Source organism: Atta colombica, unplaced genomic scaffold, assembly GCF_001594045.1.
Source record: "Atta colombica isolate Treedump-2 unplaced genomic scaffold, Acol1.0 scaffold27, whole genome shotgun sequence".
NCBI lineage: Eukaryota > Metazoa > Arthropoda > Insecta > Hymenoptera > Formicidae > Atta > Atta colombica.
In genome coordinates this window covers 1,444,541-1,467,046 of record NW_017259370.1, presented here as the reverse complement: position 1 = coordinate 1,467,046, position 22,506 = coordinate 1,444,541, and the positions used below count along the sequence as shown (strand labels likewise).

The 22,506-nt window shown below is 28.9% G+C and overlaps 2 protein-coding genes across 6 annotated transcripts in view; both read right to left on the bottom strand.

Moving 5' to 3' along the window:
- The window catches only part of LOC108689553 (putative mediator of RNA polymerase II transcription subunit 26), a 92,519-nt gene that overhangs the window by 7,335 nt on the left and 62,678 nt on the right, over positions 1-22,506 (bottom strand). The window lies entirely within an intron of this gene.
- The window catches only part of LOC108689555 (venom serine protease-like), a 9,374-nt gene continuing 347 nt past the window's right edge, over positions 13,480-22,506 (bottom strand). The window contains exons 2-8 of the mRNA XM_018196363.1: positions 16,104-16,303; positions 15,723-15,917; positions 15,144-15,342; positions 14,423-14,626; positions 14,226-14,356; positions 13,923-14,079; positions 13,480-13,829 (exon numbers count right to left, since the gene is read on the bottom strand). Of these exons, the coding sequence (XP_018051852.1) occupies positions 13,804-13,829; positions 13,923-14,079; positions 14,226-14,356; positions 14,423-14,626; positions 15,144-15,342; positions 15,723-15,917; positions 16,104-16,303 (1,112 nt within the window). The 3' untranslated portion in view covers positions 13,480-13,803. The remainder of the gene's footprint in view (positions 13,830-13,922; positions 14,080-14,225; positions 14,357-14,422; positions 14,627-15,143; positions 15,343-15,722; positions 15,918-16,103; positions 16,304-22,506) is intronic.

Here is a 22,506-nt window from a genome sequence, read left to right as displayed (position 1 = left end):
ATATATATATATATATATTAAAAGCTACAACAATAAAAAATTCTTATCGACTTTTATGTGTGGGGTTTAAAAATAATTTAATGGATTCTTCATTTGGATTGTTATTTTTTCAAGCAATTTAGAGAAATATCACTTATCACATTAACTGCATATTATTTAATATATTTTGCTGTGTAAATACTTCGGTTCATGTTCCTTTTCTATATTTTATTTATTTTGTTAAAATCATTACATACTTCAGTGATCAAACTGATAAGATTTTCGCAAAGATTTCGGAAGATCCAGGTTCGAATCTCAGGTGAGGTGATATTTTTCTTAATAAGTTATTTTCAATGATTAATAAGTTATTTAAAAATGCTTACTAATATTAAAATTCCTTATTAATTTAATTTACAATATTATGTATTCTAGCAGTTTAGAACTATGTTTCAAGATGAATAGGTAATCGGTATCAGTTTGCTCTAACTGGAAATTATAAAAATTTATACAAAATTATTATTAAGCACTAAGCTCTTCGCCTTGATCGAAAATGAATCTCTCCTTCATTTATAATTTGGCAAGGATAATTTTGCTAGTCTCTAAAAAATTAACTAGATACAGATCTGAAAATAATTTTGTTGTATTGTTAAAATAATTATGTAGAAAACTCAAACATGATAAACTGCAAAAAAGTTTGACATTCTAATAAAAAGTTCAAACGTCCTACATAATTCAACAAAATTTATTTTTAGATTTATTTATAGATTTTATAATTTATTTATAGATTTGTATCTATAGCTAATTAGATACTCTCTCAGCAAACCATTCTTTCCGTGTAATTTGCATGACCAATTTTCATTAAATAATTTATTCACGACGTAAAACTTTTAAATGTAGGTGATATTACTGCGAGATACATCATTATGAGATACATCGAATGAGATATTGATGCAGGAAAATGAGCAAGATTTACGTGGCCTTTGACATTCGATATAATAAATTGGGGCCTCCAAGGTGCATACCCTGCACCTAACACCAACGGACGTTACGAAAATACACGCCAGGGGATGACGTTGTATTAACGGGTGCATTAATCATCGCCGAGTGACTTATCTAAGAGCGATACACTTTCGTGGATTCTATTGGCTGGTATCTCTAAGCGCCGAAGAGCGCAACGGGCATCTCGTACTTCGTATCAGATTAGAAAGTTATTATACGTGCGCGATGAACCACTAAACTAACCACATATTGCTACACGGAACTCCGTATTGGCCGTACAGAGCGATCTGCTGTGACCTGGAATTCCATTATCGAATTCTGGATTGGTACCCAGTCGACTCCCTGAGTACTATCTATCTGCCCAGGAACGGCATCCTTTATGGTCTTTCATTATTTCCTAGTAATCCCATAGCCGTCGAAATTGTCAATGCAATTCTAATTTATACGAAACCGATTAATGAGTGTTTTCAATACGTGTATCTCAGCAAAGTTCTACTGAATGGTAATTAATTAAAATATATATGTATCGCAATTAATTCTTTAAAAATCTAATTATCCAAGAAATTATTTTCATGATTCATTACTATACTTTATAAAGCAATCGGATAGAATAAGATATTTTGGTAAAGCAAGTAATTAATAAGAAAACAAAAATTTAAAGGAGAAAAATTCGTTTTTTTTTTAATTCTTTTCTTTAATTTCGTTTATTTCCTTAGAGTTATTGTGCTATCCTCTCAGAAACAATAAGTAGCACAAATCCTTTCTTAACGCATTGTTTCTGCCAACTGCTTCACAAAACGAATAATCGATGAAATTTCAGAGTTAACCTTTACTAATTATCTGACAGTGTCTAAGATTTCAAGTTACGGAGAGCAGACCGGCTTTCGCATACCAAATAGATGATTTGGCTCGACTTCTCCTTTTGTTTGTCGACCGTAGTCCGTTAAACCATCGGCATGCCGATCAGCATTTTTGCCAATTGGCATAGATCGATCGACGTGTTCACTTATATGGCAATGAGTTTGCCAATCGAATGGATGATTAAAGGAAGGGAAAGAAAAAGAGAGAAAACAAGAGAGAAAGATAAATTTATTTTTTACTTTTAATTCTGTTCTAAAATAAGCCTTCTATAAGAACATAAAAGTATAAGCAAAGAAAAAAAAAGTACAATAGATAAAAACATATATAAAGTTGAAAAAAGTAAAGCGGCAATAATAATATATGAAGAATAAAAAAGAAAGCGTAAAGAAAGAATAAAAAAGAAAAATACATATAGTTATACAAGATTATATAATAATGTAATAATAAAGTATTAAAAAAAAAAATAATAAACTACAACAAAGCGGAAAAAAACAAAGGATAGCAACGAGCATGAAAGCAAAGAGAGAGAGAGAGAGAGAGAGAGAGAGAGATGTTGTCTTAAGAAAAAAAGAGATCTTTGTGTTTAGCATGGGGATTTCGTTAAATCTCACATAAAAGTAATTTCTCAATTCGTGTCAAATTGAACTTTTCAACAATATTATTATGTAGCATGAATTTATATATGCTAAGTGAGATAACGCAGCATCGATTTCATAGAACTGCGTTTGCGCAAAAAGTTCAAGTGTGAGCGACTGGTGGGCGATATTTTGTGAATATTTTGCGTGGGTGTACGAAAGGATCGAAAGTTGATTCCTTCCACGTAATTCAACTTTTACCGTAGTTGAATTTAATTTAGACTCCATTTCGCAACATCAATTAGTTTCAATAGTAATTCAATTGTCTCTTTATCTCCTTTTGCAGAATCCAAAAAGAACTAGCGAAACAATTGGACTATAGTTAAGTTTAATGGATATTGGCGATATTGACGCTAAATTAAACGACGAAACGTGTCTTAAAAGTCCCATCGATTAAGGTTGATTGAGGTTTATTGTCTTTTCTACTTTTATTTTTAGAAGAGAACAGAGAATCGGTTAATCACGTCTTTGAACTGTTCCAATGTATTCCAATGGATATACTTTTATGACGCAAAAGCCAATTAATTATATGTATAAACACAAGTGTACCTTTATAAAAATAATTTAATTTGTTTCTTTATTATTGAAAACAGGGCAAACAATAAAGAGAATCAGACATTTAATTGTTACAGTTTTCAGCTGAACGCAAAAATGCTCAACTTTTCTAACGCCCTAAAGAGGAAGTGATTAAATCAATGTTAACTTCAACATGCATAGGAACGAGAGAGAATTCAGAGAAATGCGATAGCGTTCCGACATGAAAGCCAATCGTTGTGCTAGTCTCGCCAACGAAATCAAACGCCTCTCATTATGCATGCCACCCGCCCATTTGCGCCACTTGGGATACATACATACATATAAAGCCCGCAGGGCGAATATATTCATAAAGTATCGAAGAACGCAAAATTCTCGAACGCTCAACTAGTTGAGAGACGTTCCTTGAACTCGTTTTCTCGAACGTCACGTTCTGTTGTCAGTCTATTCAAAGGCAATTTCGCAGCCACCAAATGCTCCTTGAGATTCTTTCTTATTCCGGAAACGAGAGTCTCGCCCATTTTCAATGTTCTTCTACTTTCCTCACCGCAGAATGCTTTGCAATTTTAATAACAGATCCTATGACTAATCAACTTCTTTTTGTCAATCAAAATTCTTGAAGAAGGTCAGCTAAAAGTTATCATAATTTTTTTTTTACTTGTGATATATTTCTTCATTTTCAAATGTCACTGCATTTATGTCTCTTATTCTCATTAAAAATTCATTAGTACAATTAAGTGAATATCATATATATTTTCCTTCATTCTTTATCTCTCGCAAATAAATATTTTGTTTTGTATCAAAAATAAAAATACTAATATACTAAAAATATTTTGAATGTCGAAAAATGTTTTGTGTTTTCAAAAAAATACGGATATTTTTCTATTATTTCAAATATGACCAATTAAAATTCATCGAGCATATCTCTTTATTTCCTTACAATGTGATGTATATATGAATACGCAAGAATACGAATATATATGAATATCGAAGAATAGTATAAATACATAAATATCGACATACGACAAACGCACAAGCATAGCGACTGATAATAAAACAATTATAAAGAATAAAAAATGGTAAAAGAACGAAGACAGCGAATAACTGCCTGACGTTTAAAGATATATCAAGTGTAAATATAGCCTGTGCAAAAGACCGGAATTAAAAATGTATAGATACTCCCGTATAAAAATAAACATACATATATGAAACAATTCAATAAGATTAATATTTATATTTAACAATATAATTTTGTAGTTAAAAATTTTCTCATTTTATCTTGATTATTTTTTAAAACATACTTCTTATACACAGAAATCTATAAATAATTTTTTCATTTTGCTAAAAAATACTTGTAATACAATTTTAACGTTTCAGCATCTTGAATAATAAAGAAGTAGTAGTACATTTAAAATTTTGTGAAAAATCAATTTTCAAGCTCGATTCGCTATTTAACGATTCGTTTACACGGTCCATGTTTACAGAAACCTTTTTCTTTCTAACGCCATGCTTTATGCTTTTATACAATCGTCTGTCAAAGTATCGACCTTTCCCGGCTGGAGAACAGTCTGTAGGTACGAGGTATTCCATCGATCGACGTCCTGCAATCGAATGCGTCCGCGTTTTACACGCGCGAATGTGCATAGGATAAAGTGCGACGCAACTGCGGCGCTAAACAATAGATTCATCCACGTCGCCACGTTGCGTCGCTTAAATGCACGGCAAATGACACGTCGCGCTGCCGTCGCTTCGGAATTTTACCCGACATTCGCTCCACGATAATATTTAATTTCTTCACGTCAACCTCTTTCGCGTACGGACGAATCATATGAAAATGTTATTTCACACGTCAAGACAGAAAAGCATTATCCAAAGAATTGAGAACGTGCAAAGATATCAGATTGTCTCGATAGAAGAGAACACATAAAATTGAGACTCTAACGCATGTCGTTAAATCTTCCATTCAATTTTACAACTTTATAGACGAGTTATTGGCTTCGATTTTCATTAAAAGGAAATGAATAACTTTGTCTCAAGGAGAAACTAAAACATCGAGAGAAAAAAATGGTTGCATTATAGTTGTGCCATTTTAGCGCGCCATGCAAATATAGTCAATTGTGTTAATAGTTTCGCACATTGAAAAGTTTAGTTTTTTCTTAACATATTTTTTATTATATAATTTTTCTTATTATATAATTAAAAAATAGTACGTAAATTAAAAAAAAATAGTTGAATTCATTATAATTGCGATTGCATTTGAAAAATATTTATTTTATTCATATCTTGATATTTTACTGTATTAATATTTATTCGAAATCACTACAATTTATAGTACAATTTTTTCATATTTGAGAGAATTATCATATATGCTTATTACTATTCGTACTAACATTATAGGAATAATAACCGCATAAAAATGGAGTTATTAACTGTAATTATTTTGCCAAGCAATTACCAAATACTTTTCTCTCAATGTAGAAGAAAGTTGGAATCTTTTATCGCGCTTTATTTTTCGCATCTTAAGAGTCTATAATCAATTTCAGAGCAACAATAGAATTTACACAGTACTCAACGCGAAGTGTGCGAAACTGAATTTATCAACATCGCACACATACAATGCAATGTGAAACAATGAAAATTCGCTATGAAAATGCATATGGGCGGGCTCGCGCCATACAAAATTGTACCAGAGCTACCAGGATTCCAATAGCTGTCAAGCGTTTTATCTACGATTTAAAACGTCCAACATATGAAATTTTCTTTATTCAAGTGTCAACGTTGTATTAAAATATTCTTTATTAATTTCTGAACGACTTGATTGTTCAATCTTAATTTCTTTTTCGTTATATTTTTGCAAAAAAAAAATTGCGATGTGTAGTGACCAGTTTTTTTATCCATCCTTTAATCCACTTATATATTTTCTATTTTTAACAAGCAAAACGCGCAGGCATATTTCCGCGGAAATACAATTACACCTTATTTGCTTTTTATTTATCAGCTTTTATTACACTTTACTAAAAATGTAATATCCATCAAACGTACTCTATCAAATCAGAATCAACAATAGAACTCTCTCATGTTACGATTTAAAGTAAACAGATAGTAAAGTAACAGATTATAATATTTTTTTCTATATAATCGACGATAAGTACTTTAATTGATTTATGCCCGTTTCCACCAATGTAGATTAATTTTAATTTAAGTTTAATTTATTCTAATTAATTATGTCATTAATTTCTACTAATGAAGATTAATTTTGATCTCGATTTAATTCACTTTTTACTCTTTTCTCATTCTTAGAACTAGAAAAAGATAAAAAGTAATAAGTAAACCACGCAAGATTAAAATTAATCTACATTGGCAAAAATGGACATTAGAAAATATGAAGAGCGAGTGAATCGAAATTAACTCTAAATTTTTTTAAGTAAAATCTCATTCTAAAGATTGAGAATTCAGTCTTAAAAAAGAGTGCTCAATTTTCAAAATTTTAGAGAGAAGGTTAATTTATATTGGTATATTAGAATCGGATATTTATTAGACATAAATGAACATCAATTATAGTACTGCATTTTGTAAGAATTAGAAAAAGATGAAAATAAATAAATGAGATTAAAATCAATCTATATTATTGGAAACGGAAATTGATAAAACAAAATAATTTGACACTACTACGAGATTATTTATGTATCGAGTATTGTTCGAAGAAATTGTAAAAAAATCTCGACCCTTTTTTTTGATCATCAGGGATTGGGTCATAAAAATTATGGCAAGTCTATATAGCGTGTTCCGCTGGGTGTGGTCATCACGTGTTGCGTGTCAATATCGTGCAACGTATGTGCATATATAAAAGGTAAAGGGGAGCGTCGCGCTTGTTTCGATCGGTGCGCGAATTCCGCAGTGATGAGGAAAAAAAGAGCCGCTTGGACAATCGGATCTGACGTTTGTGCAAATGTTACCCGCTCGAACGGACGGTCGAATAAATCGCAAGAACAATTAAATATAACTACCACCTGGACTTACGATCACAATTATTATTATTATGATATATAATTGATCATCGCGTCAACATGTAATCTGTTCAGCAAAATTGATATTTGTTCAAGCGAGAGTGATTGCCGAGAAATCTGCTCGTTCAAGCAGTGTTCCATTTTTTCCGCTGTGAAATCGAGCAATTTATTTTTTTTCTATATATTGGTGTTTAGTTTTCTGTATGTAAGTAATTGTACACAACTCGCTTTCTCGATCCATTCAACTTTGATGGTAATACACTGAGAAATACACTGAGAAATCCTTTTAGTTGAAACAAAACTTTTTAGTTAAACGATATTGTTAATTGAATTTGTTAATGTTTCTACAAAAATATGTGGTGCAATAATTATTTAATATAATTATTTATCTTGTTGATGTATGACTAACAAATCTTTCTTATTTTTTCGTTTAAAAATTGTGTTTTAATTAAAATTTGGTAATTCTAATCACATTTTGATTAGAATAACGTAATTTTTAAATGTAAAAAATAAATTTTGTTAATTACATATCAACAAAATAAATGATTATCAAAACATTTTTCTCAGAATATTAACAAAAAATATTGGTAAATAAAAAAATGTAAATGTTACACAATCTTTTAAATGCATAGATTTATTTGTTTCACCAAAATTTCATAATAGCAGCAAAAAATGCATTCATCTTACTATTTAAAAAAAAATAGATATATTTGTTGTTGAACGTGTTAATCAGTACGAGACACTGTTGCTGGTAAGATGCACACACTGAGAAAAATTTCTGATTAAAAATGCACAAATCAGAAAATTCTAATATCTCGTATTAATCAGAATTCTAGTTATCTCAATTAAATTTACTCCACTGAAAAAAAAATGATATATCAACAGCATTATTTTAATTGAGAATAATTTTAAATAACAGTATTGATAAAACAAATAAAATTCTATTAAAATAAGAGCATGTGTTCGTTCCATTAATAGTTTTTTTTTATTAGTGAATTAACAAAATTATTTTTAATTGAAATAATACTGTTTATATAATATCACTTCTTGCAGTGCAGAAAATTCTGATTTGTCTATTTTCAATCAGAATTTCAACTGATACAATCAAACTCTTTTTTTCAGTGCAGCTAAATGTTAAAAAGAATACGACGTGATGCGTTATAAATAATGCTCGCGTAAGGTTGAAACTCGACAGTCATCGACAATGTCGAGTGGACACACCCTCTCTCTCATTAAAGTGAGCCCTTTCGGGCTTCCATTAGGATTTCTATAGATGACTCGGCTAGTGTTAACGATTTTCTATCCCAGTTCCGTTCTTACACTTTCATTTTACTTAGATGCAAAATTAAGAAAATTCAATAATATTAACGTACAAGTTTGGTTTAGTGTGAACAAAGTTAGAATAAAGTACCAACTAAAAATTTAGATTCATTCAATTAATAAAATTTTCTAACTATATTATTTTGTTATATCGATTAAAGGATTTATTTGCCCATATCCAAATAAAAGATTTAATTGATTCAATCAAATTTTATTTGATTTAATTAAATGAGCTTCTCAACGAAAGCATATTATAGAATCACATCAAAGAATTAAGAAATATCTTTCTGTTTTCTCGCTTTTTCCTTTCTTTTCGAATATTTTGTCCGAGAATGATTTATCAGCCAGTGCGACCGCGGATGAGTTCTGTGCAATTGCATTCTATAAAAGCGTAGCACGGAAACGAAACGCGCGGTCGGTCGATTCTGGTCGAAACTTTCCAATTTATTTTCCGGGGATGATTCTCGGCCGTGAATAGCGAGTACGCGAACCATTTTCGAATCATCGATTTGTATTTGGATTTCATTTATAAACCAGCAAAGTATAAACCCAGTTGGAAATATGTTCAATGTCGCTGACCGTGCCACACCGAAGATTAATCGCGCTTCCCAATGTGAAGACAGGATAAATCTCTCTTATCACGTTTGCCGAAACGAGTTGAATTCCGTCGACGAGATATCGTCGATCTACGAAAATAGATTGGTGAAACTCAAATGACGGAAGTTAGTGTTTTCATCTTCGCATGTTCGTTAACGGCAATTTAACATTCCGTTCAAGTATTTCGTATTTTGAGAAGAAATGATCGTTTTACGTGAACCATCAGATGATCTCGCAGGAAATTAAGAAATGTTCTATAATAATTAGTTCTATAGAAATGTTCTATAATAATTAGATAATTTAATTCATGTTCTATGATACATTTCTCCTGATATGAACAAAAAAGAAAATGAAATTCATAATCTCAAAATTAATTCTTAGTACACATAATTGGGCCATTCAATATCTTGCATATGTCTTTTCTTTGAAATAAGGAGCATCAAGTAATTAGTTATAATAACTTACTTATATATAACTTTTTTAAATATGGAAACTTACAAATATTTTTTAAAGATGTTAAAGAGTATATGTGAGAATTTTTATATACATAATCTTTAATTACACAATCCTTTACATGATGGATCGTTTGGACTTGTTTTTATCACTTTTATATATACACAAAAATTAAATGACTTTTATACTTTAACAAATTTTTTAAAAATGTATTTGTAAAATTGTGTGTATTTAAAACAAGAAAAGGCTAAAGATAAAATGTGTTTTCGCCAAATATTTTTGTTATTTCAAAGAAATGCGTAAGACATGAATATTTCAATTGTGCGTACTATATTAATGTAAAAGTAAAGAAAATTAATTGGAGAGAGAACGAGTCACCGTAAAAAATTAAAAAGTCGTCTGTGTATTAGAGTTAAAAATTATGAATTTAAATTTAAATATATTTTTTACTTTAATATAATTTTTATTTTAATATAATTTTTCTCATACGATAATTTTTCTCAAATATAAATATGTACCCATAAATACGTATAATTATATGTACTCTAAATTCTTTCATGTCTTTTTTAGGATTTCTTATATATATATCAAAATTAATATTTTGCTACGTATAATATTACGAATTTCATATGAATTTTATAAAAAGTTTTAAGCAATGAAAAATTCTCGAATATGGTTAACCTCGTGCGTTGCATAATAAATTAGTCCGCTATATATGAGTCTGCCGGGAAATACGGCAGAGATGTACGTTGGTGCGGAGTTTCCTGCCGGGAGATTTCTTGCCAAATCATTTGAACTGCAGCAAATTGCAACAAGTTTGGCTACTGAAACTTTCAAGACTCAGCAAAAGATAATAAAACAGTTGGACGTGATTAGAAATTGAAAGGGGCGAAAGGCGCGAAGATGTGCCTCGTGACATAAGAGTGTGATAAATCTTACTGCGAAAAGTTTTGCGGATTCTTGCTAGAAATCCACAAAATTATAGTTTTATATTTCCCAAGTTTTTCTGAAATAAAATTGGAAAAATCTCTATATCTTTCTCTCTTTTTTTTTCTCTTTCACATATGCAGATTTGAATGAATTGTATTGATCTTTTTAAATTAAAAATTTAAATTAGAAATACTGATTGTTGGTTTCTGTTACTTGCTTCTGAATAAAAACGAATGATAAAATAAAATTACACTCCCAAGTCAATATCGAATAAACTACATGGCAAAAATATAAAAATTAAAATTATGAACTTTACGTGCATACATGTGGAATTTTGTCACGTTCATCAAATTAAATAAACAAACGATACAAGCGCCACTACGAAATGTTAAGATGTTGAACTATTATATATATTCATATAAATGAATTAATTTCAGAAATAATAATTGCGTGCCGATATTGTTGTTGGACTTTCGACAACGCGATCAATCTGAAATATTAATAATCCTCCCAAATTTCCCAAATTAATCTTAAAAAAGTATAATAAACTTATTGCGAAAAATATTGCCTCAGCCGGGAGTCGAATCTGAATCTCTTGCATTCCGTGAGTCCTAAGCCTTTAGACTACCGAGACAATTATCATTTCTAAAGTAATGTATTTAATAAACGGTCTTGTTTCTCAAAAAAAGAAATCTTTTTGGATTTTTCACAGAAATGTACACAGAAATTACGTCAACTATTTGTACAGCTATTTAAATGTTAAACGGAGTATTTGAGGGAAATCTTTTTATATATAGAGAACGCATTTGACGGAGCGTATTCTCTATTACCCGCCAAGTACACTCACGGCGCAAACGTTTATTAAGCGATGAAACGCGACAAAAGATCTTTGAATCATTGCAATTTTTTTCCGTCGCAGGTGCTGTCGACGCATAACTGACGTTTCTCTGCCGCATCGATTCGTTAGAGAATATTCGTAACGAACGTGCGCAGCGTGTTTCGCCCTTTCGAAGTTATTATCGCGGCGGCGTGTCGCATTGCAAACCACAGCTATCGTTTTCCATTACGTCGTATAGACGTAACGATCTGAACAATGCTCAATTAACAAGGTATGCACACGCGAGCCGAGCCACGCGCAGCTTTTACGAATTGAATCAGAGTTAGCGTAGTGATGACATCGATACATCAATCCACTCTACAAAGGGTAGATACATGTACAAATTCAAAAGGTTTGAAAGACAAACGTTTAAAACATTTTAATTTAGAAAACGAATATCGAGAGGAACGAATTTTTATTCCATTAATTTGTATCTATCGTTAACTCATACTCTCCCTCTTAATATTGAAAAAAATTGGTAACTATCTAAAAAAGTGGATTTTCATTTTATGTGTAAAAGGGGACACGAATTAATTCCCAATTAAATAAGAGCTTCGCCTATTTCCTCGTAATTTAATCTTTAATTAAATATTTAAGTATATAATAACTGATTAACTAATATATAATAACTAATTAAATATTTAAATATTTAATAACCGATTTAATATAATTGAGCGACAGTTTTTTTCTGCTCGATTCATTCGTTTCACAAAAAAAAAAACGCATCGAATGGTACATTTTTTCAACAATGGATCAATGAATAATCACCGATATTTTTGTACGCGTGTATGCATACACGCATATGCTGAGACCCACATGTATTCGTTCAATTTCTTCGCGAATGCGTGATCAAACTTATAATACGGACTGCATGTAAAAGAAGCTCGTTATTACTTCACAGTGCTTGTTCCATTGCATTTCTTAAAACTAGTAATTTTCACTCACGACATGACATGAACATAAAATAACCTCATTTTCATTTCGTATACTCATTGAGCATACATGAAATTTGATTGGTACAATCGTTATTGAAATAGAAATAGATGAAACAAGGATACTCTTCCTCCTCAATCCTATTGCTTATGGCCGAGCATGGTGATTTCTCTCATATGCTTGTGAGGCGCACGATGGTTGTACACAATCATATGGGATCTACAGTTTAATGTCAATTTCAAACGAAATTGTGTTAAGAGAAGTGCTCTTGACAAAGATATTCTCAATGGGTTATCGTTGCCTTCCAAGAAGAGATACGAGCATATGAAAATATTTTCGGTTTTACTGGAAATCGAACTCGGGAACTCTCTAACATAGCAGACGAATGCATTGTCACGCTCGCTCTTAAGAAACAAGGATAGTATGACATAAATAGCACTGATAGCGCTCTCTAAACGCACTCCTGATTTCTGCGGAGTGTAGAATGTGCAAAATGCAAAGAATGACTGGGTTCGACGTTGGCAGTGTTTCCGAATGCATCCGACTATGCATCGTCTAGCACCTCTTGCACCAAAAATTTCAACCATACATTCTGGGTGATCGTTATTAATAATAATAACGATGTATCTTAAAAATGATGATCAAATTCAAAGATTCAGAGATTTGCATCGCAATGTCTCCGCTCACGGGATACATAGAGAAAAAATAAAAGCACTTTTATTATACAATTCGAGTGGAAGCTATCGATTGAACATATATAGAACTTGATTAGTTTAGTCGTTATTGAGATCCGATAATCTCGGTTCGTCACAAATCGTCGATTCGAGTAAAGCAGTATGGCCGGTTTCGCATTTAAATAAATATTTAAATTTTTAATTAAATTCATGTTTATTAAATTATTTATATTTATAGTATTTAATAATATGATATATAAATAGCAGCATGATTAAGAAGGAAGTGAGGTACAATTCCAATTTTTTATAAGAATAATAAAGATTTAAATTTTAATACATAATCAATAATCCATTTAAATATTATAGAATAATATAATTATTGAATTATTCAAATTTCTATTAAAAAGAATTGAATTTGTATAGAAAATGTATTAGTAATAAATAAATAAAAGACTATTTTTATAAATTATTTTTTAAACGTTATGTTTTAATGTTCATAAAGTGTGTTTTTCACATTGATTTCATACATCTGTTAAGCTACCCTCCCCCTCAAAAATATTAAAATTATACTGGAATTTCAAACTTAAACAGATAAATTTTAATCGTGAGAGGAATGGATCGAAAAGATAAAAACATATAATTCTAAATGGCAAAAAAAGCAATAAATGATAAATAACAAGTTATGCTCAAGTTTGTAATATTTGTATGTTAAAGTAGATACAATAGAATATTGAAAATACATCATTAAAATTTTATACATCTACATTATACATATTTTACGCACAGGTGTGTGTATGTATATATGTGTGCGCGCGAGTACACGATGTATATATACATGACACATATACATGACACATATATTTATATAGGTATATATCAATGTATATTAGCAGATATAATTACAATATATATTTTTAAAAGTATATAATAGTAAATACATATAATAAAGCGTCAGCATAGATTCATAATCTTCTAAAACGGTTCTTTTTATTAACCATGCAAGCTCATTCAACTTGGCAATATTGTGCGTCTATAATAAAAATAACGATACATATTACATCCATCCTTTTACAATGATAAAGTTTTCATACTTCTAATTCGCCTTTTTTCCACCGACTCTTACCTGGAGTTATAGATACTATCCAGTCGATAAAAGCACTTACACGCATGTTTAAAGAAGGTTTATTTGAAGCACAGCCTTCACCAGCAGATATAATACCAACCAATATTATACGATTTGTGATAGGATCATTCCATAAAATAGGTCCACCACTATCCATCTAAGTTACACAAACAGAAAAAGAAGAAATCTATTATTTAAAGATAGTTTTTTGCATCACAATTCTTGAAAAATACCTTTTATACATTTAATTTATATTTAATTTCATTGATATTTAAATTCACAATAAAGAAACTAATTCTTCACCTGACATGTATCCTTTTCTGGAGTAAAAGTACATATTATGTTTGTATTATTAATTAAGCATTTTATTACTTTTAAATCTACTTTTTGGAGCGTATCGGATTTAGAGCCGCCATATTCATTTAAACCCCAGCCTAAAGATAAAATGATGTTAAAACAGATAATTATATTAGTAACTATGAAAATACTCAAAAACTAACCCAACGCAGTGACGATATCATTAGTGAACGAATCGTATTTATGTTTAAATGGTAAGCAGACTGGACCAACCTCAGGGCTATATTTGATTCTTTCAACAGTCTCACAAATAGCTATATCATTATAAGCATCTTTCGTAAAATCGTATTCAGGATGAATTACACATTCGGATAGCTCATATATCTTGGTTGCGTTGGTATCACTACCTATTCGCAAAGTATAATGTACAAATTTAGTATAAACTCTGATATTAAATCCATATGTACTTTATATTATACTGTAAAAATCTTATGTTAACAAACGATGCTTATTTCATTATATTCATTATTTTTTACATATACACGATAATGTTTTAAATTCTATTTATATTAAATGTTACTTCATTATTAGCTCATCCCTCATAACTTTGAATAAAAAGTTTCAATTCAGTAAAGAATGAAGTACTACATTTATGATGAAATAAAAAGAAATAAAAAATAATATTTTTATAACGCCCTTCCTACGAAAACATCTTTTTTCTAATAACAAAAACTTATAAAAAAACTTATAAAAATTTTATCCCATTAACTTTTTCAAATAAATTTGTATTACAAGCAGAAAATAATTATTCAATTTAATTTTATATTATTGCAACTGTAATCATAAATTTCATTTGCTTAATATCTTTCAAATATTTATAGTCTTTAAATATTATTTAGATATGTATATCTTATCAATGATTACCTGTGCTTACATCATGTTCGCCAACAACTGCGACAATCTCATTAATGTTTTTTTCGTACAGGCAATGGGCTGCTGTTAGTATATATCGATCATATATTATAGTAGCACCGCAAAATAATATATTTGTATTAAGATCCACAATCCCAGTCATCCAAGGAAATTCATTTATTTCGGTTTCCTCACCGCCTACTATTCTAGTCTAACAATAAGTAAGCAATGTAAATAATATTTATATTAATCCTGAACAAATTACTTTTAATAAATTACATAATTGATTAAAGCCAAATTACAAAGAATACGGAGAAAAAAACTAAAAATTTCACTGATTCTATAAATCTATCGTCATAATATACGGACAGTCAGTTTTCTATTGTTAAAGTAGTAAAGTTGACAACTCTCTGAATAACATTAGCGATTTGTTAAACCATCTAATCTTCTTTATAATTACAGATGTTGAATTCGCGCAGTAAGCTGTAGCTTTGCTGTATCTAATCTTAATCTATTTTTTTTCGCATGAAGCAACAAATAAATCAAAACATTCCAATAAATAAGCATTTCATAAAGTTTAATTTAACTTACCACTTTTTTTTTACCACACTGACAGGTATTACTTTTAATTTCACATATAAATCGACCTTGATTAAATGCTGAGGCAAATATTATAGTAATAGTTGAATTAAATCCTTCGAAGGTAATTGTATCTTGACCACATGTGGTATAAGATGTAGAATTTCCATCATCAAAAAGAAATATATTTTCATTACAGTCATCATTCTGTAAAATAATTTAAATTATTTGCGCGCGCGCGCATATGCGCGTTCTTTTTGTTCTTCTCTAACAACTTTGGCAATAATTATAATAATACAAATTCTAAACTTGAAAATTTTTATAATATGCTTAAAATCTAATTAAGATATATGTATGTCCCAATTTCAAATAAAATTTATATAACAAACTTACTAGATCAATATAACACGTTGCTTTAATAATAACAGAGCTGTGAATTTTCCAAGTGCAAATGTTTTCACCTCCATAATTCGGATAGTTATCATTTTGTAAATAAAGTGTTTGTCCCTCTTTTAAATCCAAAATTTTGTAACAATTAGGTTCAACTCCATTTAGCACCAAAAGAGATAGCATCAAACCCAATAAAACCTTGACTATAATAATTATACTGCTTTATAATTACATATACTAATAAAATTCCGTATTAGTATAGTTTTCAATGTGACATTTACGACATCTGAATTCGATAATATGAATTGATAAAGTTTATCATTTCGTTTTGTTATGAACAAGTAATTGTAAATTTTTTTATCTAAAATAATAATAAAATATACGAAATGGAAGATATTAATATTTCTATATATATTTTATATCTTATGTATTGTTATGTATTGTACATTGTAAGTAGTACGTTATGTTTTTTTATATTATGTTTTTATTTATATATTTCATTATGTATACTTATTATCGAAAAGTTTTCGAACGTGGAATTAAATTGCACAATATTGCGATCACTACAATTCGATAAAAAAATCATCGCGGATAAAAAAAGGCGACAAAAATATACTCATCCGCAAAAAAAATACACAGAAAATTTAAGAAAAATTTATCAAATTTTAAACGTTCATAACTTAGTAAATAATGAAGATTAAAAAATGTTTAAAAATACAAAATGACGAATGATTGAAGTATTTATTTTAAATAATATTTGAATAAGAATTGTACTGAATAAGAATTGTATTATTTTTGAAATGGCAGATGACAACGTAAGAAGATAGAAAATTAATCAAAGGTCCAAATTGTGACAATGACATGACGTGAATCAGATGTCGCAACCTGATGAGACAAATGAAAATAAAAAAGTATGAATTTCATCTTTAAAATACTTTTTTACAGAATTCAATACAATCATTTTTCGCTAAGTTATTCCAAATTTAAGGTAACCGCTATTATAAGCTAAAATTATGTATTGTATATTGTAATTTATCTCAACATAGAATTTGAATGATTGGAATTGAATCTCATTGTGTGTGTGTGTGTGTGTGTGTGTGTGTGTGTGCGCGCACACGTTTATGCACGTATTCACGCGCACCACACACACATACACACTCACACACACACACACACACATACACACACACACACACACACACACACACACAAACGCGTCATGCACACGCGCATATACGCACGCATATACACAATGAGATTCAATTCGGATCAGTCAAACTTTATGCATTCGTGTTGGGATGAATTACAATCATAATTTTAACTTATGACAATAGTACTTTAAATTAGGAATAACTCGGTGAAAAATGATCGTATTGAATTCCATGAAAAAGTATTTTAAAGATAAAATATTTTTATGTGCATTTTGTTCCATTAGGCTGCGATCGTCACATGGATCATCACATGGATCCTTTGTATATCAATTTTGCAAAGCCTCACTTTGTTATCTACCATTTTGAAAATAATGACCCAATATATAATTCTTCCTCAAATACACTTCAAGCTTCATTTTAAAATATATTTTTACCTTTATTATAATATTTACCAAATTATGAACATTTAAAATTTGGTAAGTTTTTCAAAATTTTCAGCATAACATTTTTTTGCAGGCAAGTATTTTAAAGCTTGAAACTTGCACTTTAGCGTGTTTTGGCCGCTTTTAAAAATATTTTTATCTTTACAGTTTTATATCTTAAAAAAGATGGCTATCATAATAAACGGCTAATCGTTATCGCGTATTCAAGACAAATTAGGTAATATCTTTTTTTGCTATTTCTTCTTTAATGTTTATTTCTTTTTGCGTTCATAATTTATCCTATGATTCTGCAGAAAATGAAAAAATTAAAAAATATTTCAAAACAATTAATTATTGTAAATAAACCTTTGTCATAAAAAATAGGAATAAAATAAGATATGTAAAACAATCAGAATGTACATTAATTTTTTTATAATTAATTATATACTGTTTAATTAAAATTGTGAATTTTTACATTATAATAAAATGATATTACTTCAAAGACAAAGTAAAAAATTTAATAAAAATTATAATATTGCACAATAGACATGTTTAAATTAAAGAGAATGTTAAAATTAAGAAATATTTAATGAGTTATTGCTGTATTACAATGAATTATTATATACACTGTAGTTTGAAAGATGATAACTATCGTAAAAACTGATAACTGTCGTATATAAAATTGCTATATCAACAAAAATGTAAGTGTAATAACGAATAAATTTTAGCATTTATGAAATGTTCATGCTTTGAATATCTCTGCTTTGCATGTTTTTATGATAATTATCATCCTTCAAAATGCAATGTATATAATAATTTATTGTGCACAGAAATAACTCGTTAAATATTTTTTAACATTAATTTTAATATATATTGTATAATATTACAAATTTTTGTTAAATCTTTTATTTTGGATTTTTGTATATTATTTTATTATATATAAAAATTCAATTTTAAACAGTACATATTTAATTATAAAAAAATAATGTACATTTTGATCCTTTTAAATAAATATTTTTTTATTTTACGTCTATTTTTTTATCACAAAGCTTAATAGTTCTTACAAAAATAATTTTTTTTTAAATATTTTTTAATTTGCGGAGTCATAAGATAAGTTAAGAACGTAAAAAGAAATAATTAAAAAAAAAACAACAAGATATTACCTAGTTCGTTTCTTGAACACGCGATAACAACTAACTGTTTACTTTGATATTCGTCACGCTTGCTGCCATTCCAAACTTTAAAATTTTATAACTTCGATCCTTTGGTTCTTAAATGTTACGTATTTTACGACATTAAAACTCTACATCTCAATATCAAATTTTCCATGATCCACATACCATTCCTCCTTGTGTAAGCTAAATCTAATTTTTTAAAATTGTAGAAAGATATACAGTACCGGTCAAAATTATATCATATTATTTTTCGATTTTTTGAGCATAATTTTTGTCAAAGTAAATCAAATTTATACAGTAGATACTTAGCATGTATCTTGTATGTAAAGTATAATGAGATTTGACCATGTACACCGTGATTTTTTAATTTTTTATTACACTGTAAAAATGTTAATTTTAACTTACAATATAGTAGGCTTTCTGAGGCATGCAAAAATGTTAAAATTAATATTTTTGTATTAATTTAACATTTTTATCTCAGAAAGTCCACTATATGACTGTAAATTAAAATTAATATTATATTTTTTACTGTGTAATTTTCCCAAAATCGCATTATTATATACTTTCTTTACTTTTCATAATACAGCCGTAATTTTTATCGTTATGACTTAACTTTAGTAGTTAGATTTAGTATTTTGCATTATGACTCGTAGTGCTCAAGATATATATATAAAAATGAACGACAGAAAGTCATCGTAAAGAGCCACAAATAAGGATGGACACATAAGAAGCTTGCCCAGCAATTTGGCATCTCTAAATCAACAGACCAAGTTTCTTAAGTGTGAAAGCTCTAGCGAAGCTATGCTAAGGAAAAGAAGAATGGCTGATTACACTACTTTTCTCGTCGATCGTAACATCCTTCGCATATCTTGCAGCAATCCACATTGTACAGCGTCGAACATTGCTGAGGAAATATTGAACAATCTGATCCGTCCGTACAGATCATATGCCATCCTCTGCAAGCCGGAAGTATGTGTAAAAGGCAACCCATGAAGAAACCATTCATTTCCGCAAAGAATTGGAAAGCGCGAATGGAGTAGGCCAAAGCATATTTCAACTAGACACCTCAACAATGGTCTGAGATGTCTTCTAAAGCGATAACAATAAGTTCATGTTATTTGATAATGATGATATAACATTGATTTTAATTCTTTGGATCTTTCAATTCTTTGTCTTGTTTTCAATTCTTGTCACAGTCTTCCGACGTGCAGATGACGGGATATAATTTGACAGATTAAACTGTTCAGAAGTCGGTATTTCCTCAGCAATGTCCGCCGCCGAAATATGCGAAGTTTGTTGCGTACGACGAGAAAAGTAGTGTAATGTGGTTGTCGATCACTCTTCTTCTTCTTAACATAGCTTCGTTAGACCTTTCAACGCTTAAGAAACTTGATCCGTTGATTTCGAGATGTCAAATTGTTGGACGAGCTTCTGTACATTCGTTCGTGTTTGTGATAACTTTATGATAACTTTCTGTTGTCGTTCCTCTATATCTTGAACACCATGACATTTATATATATAATATAAAATCTAACTATTAAAATTAGGTAAAAACGGCTATACCATGAAAAGTAAAGAAAGTACAATAATGCGATTTTGGGAAAAAATTAAAAAATCATGGTGTACATTATCAAGTCTCATTATACTTTACGAACAAGGTTCAAGATTCTGCCACGAAGTGTCTACTATATAAAATTTGAGCGTAATCAATTCATTCTGACAAAAGTTATACTCAAAAAATTGAAAGGTGATATAATTTTGATCGGTACAGAAATATTTTTTTTTAAATATACTTTTTAATATAAAATGCTATTGTTAATTCTCTCTCATTTATGTATATAATTTAACCAAATATTTGACATATGTATTTGAAATAATCAATTAAAATAATTAATGGACGTTAATAACATATTCACATGATATCAATATTTTTAGTTGTAATAATGGATAGTTAATAATCGAGTTATTAATATGCAATTATCTTTTTGACAATTTATTTTAAATTACAGACATCAGCCAAATTATTAAAAACGAAGACAAACCATTTGATTCATTATTGTATGTACTATTTATATTCCGTTTTATATAATACAACTTATTACACATACCTATATACATATAATCATTTTGTGCCATATACTCCTTTGTATACGTATTAATGGGAAAAATTCGAATACCTGCTTGTGTATTACATCAGCCATAATATTCTAAATTTAATTCATTAAAAAAATAAATTGTTATTCTGATCACTCTCCGAGAGATGACAGATGCGTCTGTTTTTATCTCGATGAAAAGATAAAGAGATAATATCTGACACTTTTACAGTTGTAGCTTGCCAATAAATCAGAAACGGATATCTTTATATAAAATAAAGATAATAATGAATTTAACGAGATATAAATACTAAAAGCAACTCATGTATAATATAAAATATTTTATAGAAACTTTGTTGGTCTCTCTTATTGAAATTAGGAAAATGTTCTATGTAAAACATATTTTATTTTTTTTTGCAAAAACATTATTATTAAGTTAAATATCAAAAACCTAAACACGCACTATGGCAAATATTTTATTCCAAATTTAAAGGAGAATGTTAAAAAGAAGATGATTTTTGCTCACAAAAGTGTAATAAAAAAAAATAGCGTTTTTTATAAATTTTGTCCTCCTGAATACAATAATGTTAATAAAAAGTTCAGGATGGATAGGAAACACCTTGAAATTTGAGCATGAACATGATATATTTAAACAAATTTCGATATTCTTGCTTATATTTCCCCAAGTGCCATAAACTTTTTAATAATTTTATCATATTCAGAAAGTCAAAATCTATAAAAAACATTTCTTTTACTTACATTTTTTTGGACAAAAAAAGTCGGATCTTTTTTAATATCCATCAAAAATACATTATTGTCCAGAAAGGTGTATGTAAAAGAAATAGCGTTTTTTGTAGATTTTAATCTCCTGAATATATAAAATTATTAAAAAGTTCGACACATTTGGGGAACATCTTGAAAAGTAAACAAAAATATCGAAATTTGTTTAAATATATTACGTTCATGATCAATTTTCAAGGTGTTCTCTATCGATCCCGAACTTTTTATTAACATTATCAAATTCAGAAAGTCAAAATCTATAAAAAACACTATTCCTTTTATTTATATCTTTGTGAGCAAAAATCGGCCTCCTTTTTAACATCCTCCTTTAAAAATCTCTTTCTTTTTGCCGAAAATAAATAATAAACTCTGTATCCATTTTAATATAAAACCAAATTAAATGGAAAAAGATTCTTTCATGTTATATTTTATAAATGGAAATTTCTGGATATCTCTCTCTCTCTCTCTCTCTTTTTCTCTCGTTTGCTCTCTTTTCCCAAGATCTTCGTTTTTCAACATTTCTTTAATGATAGATATTTTAACACAATTTTATTTATATACACATAATTTAATTACTAAAATATATAATGTTGGAAAAAAAGAATACATACTCCAGAATAAAATTATCAATAAAAAAATAAAAAATTTTAAAGTATATATCTACAAATTCTGATCTATAATAGCGATATCCTGCATAATAAAAATTTTATAAGATAATTATCTTATAATAATTGTAAATTATTTCAATTTTATTTAATGTAATATTAATATTTATACGTACAAAA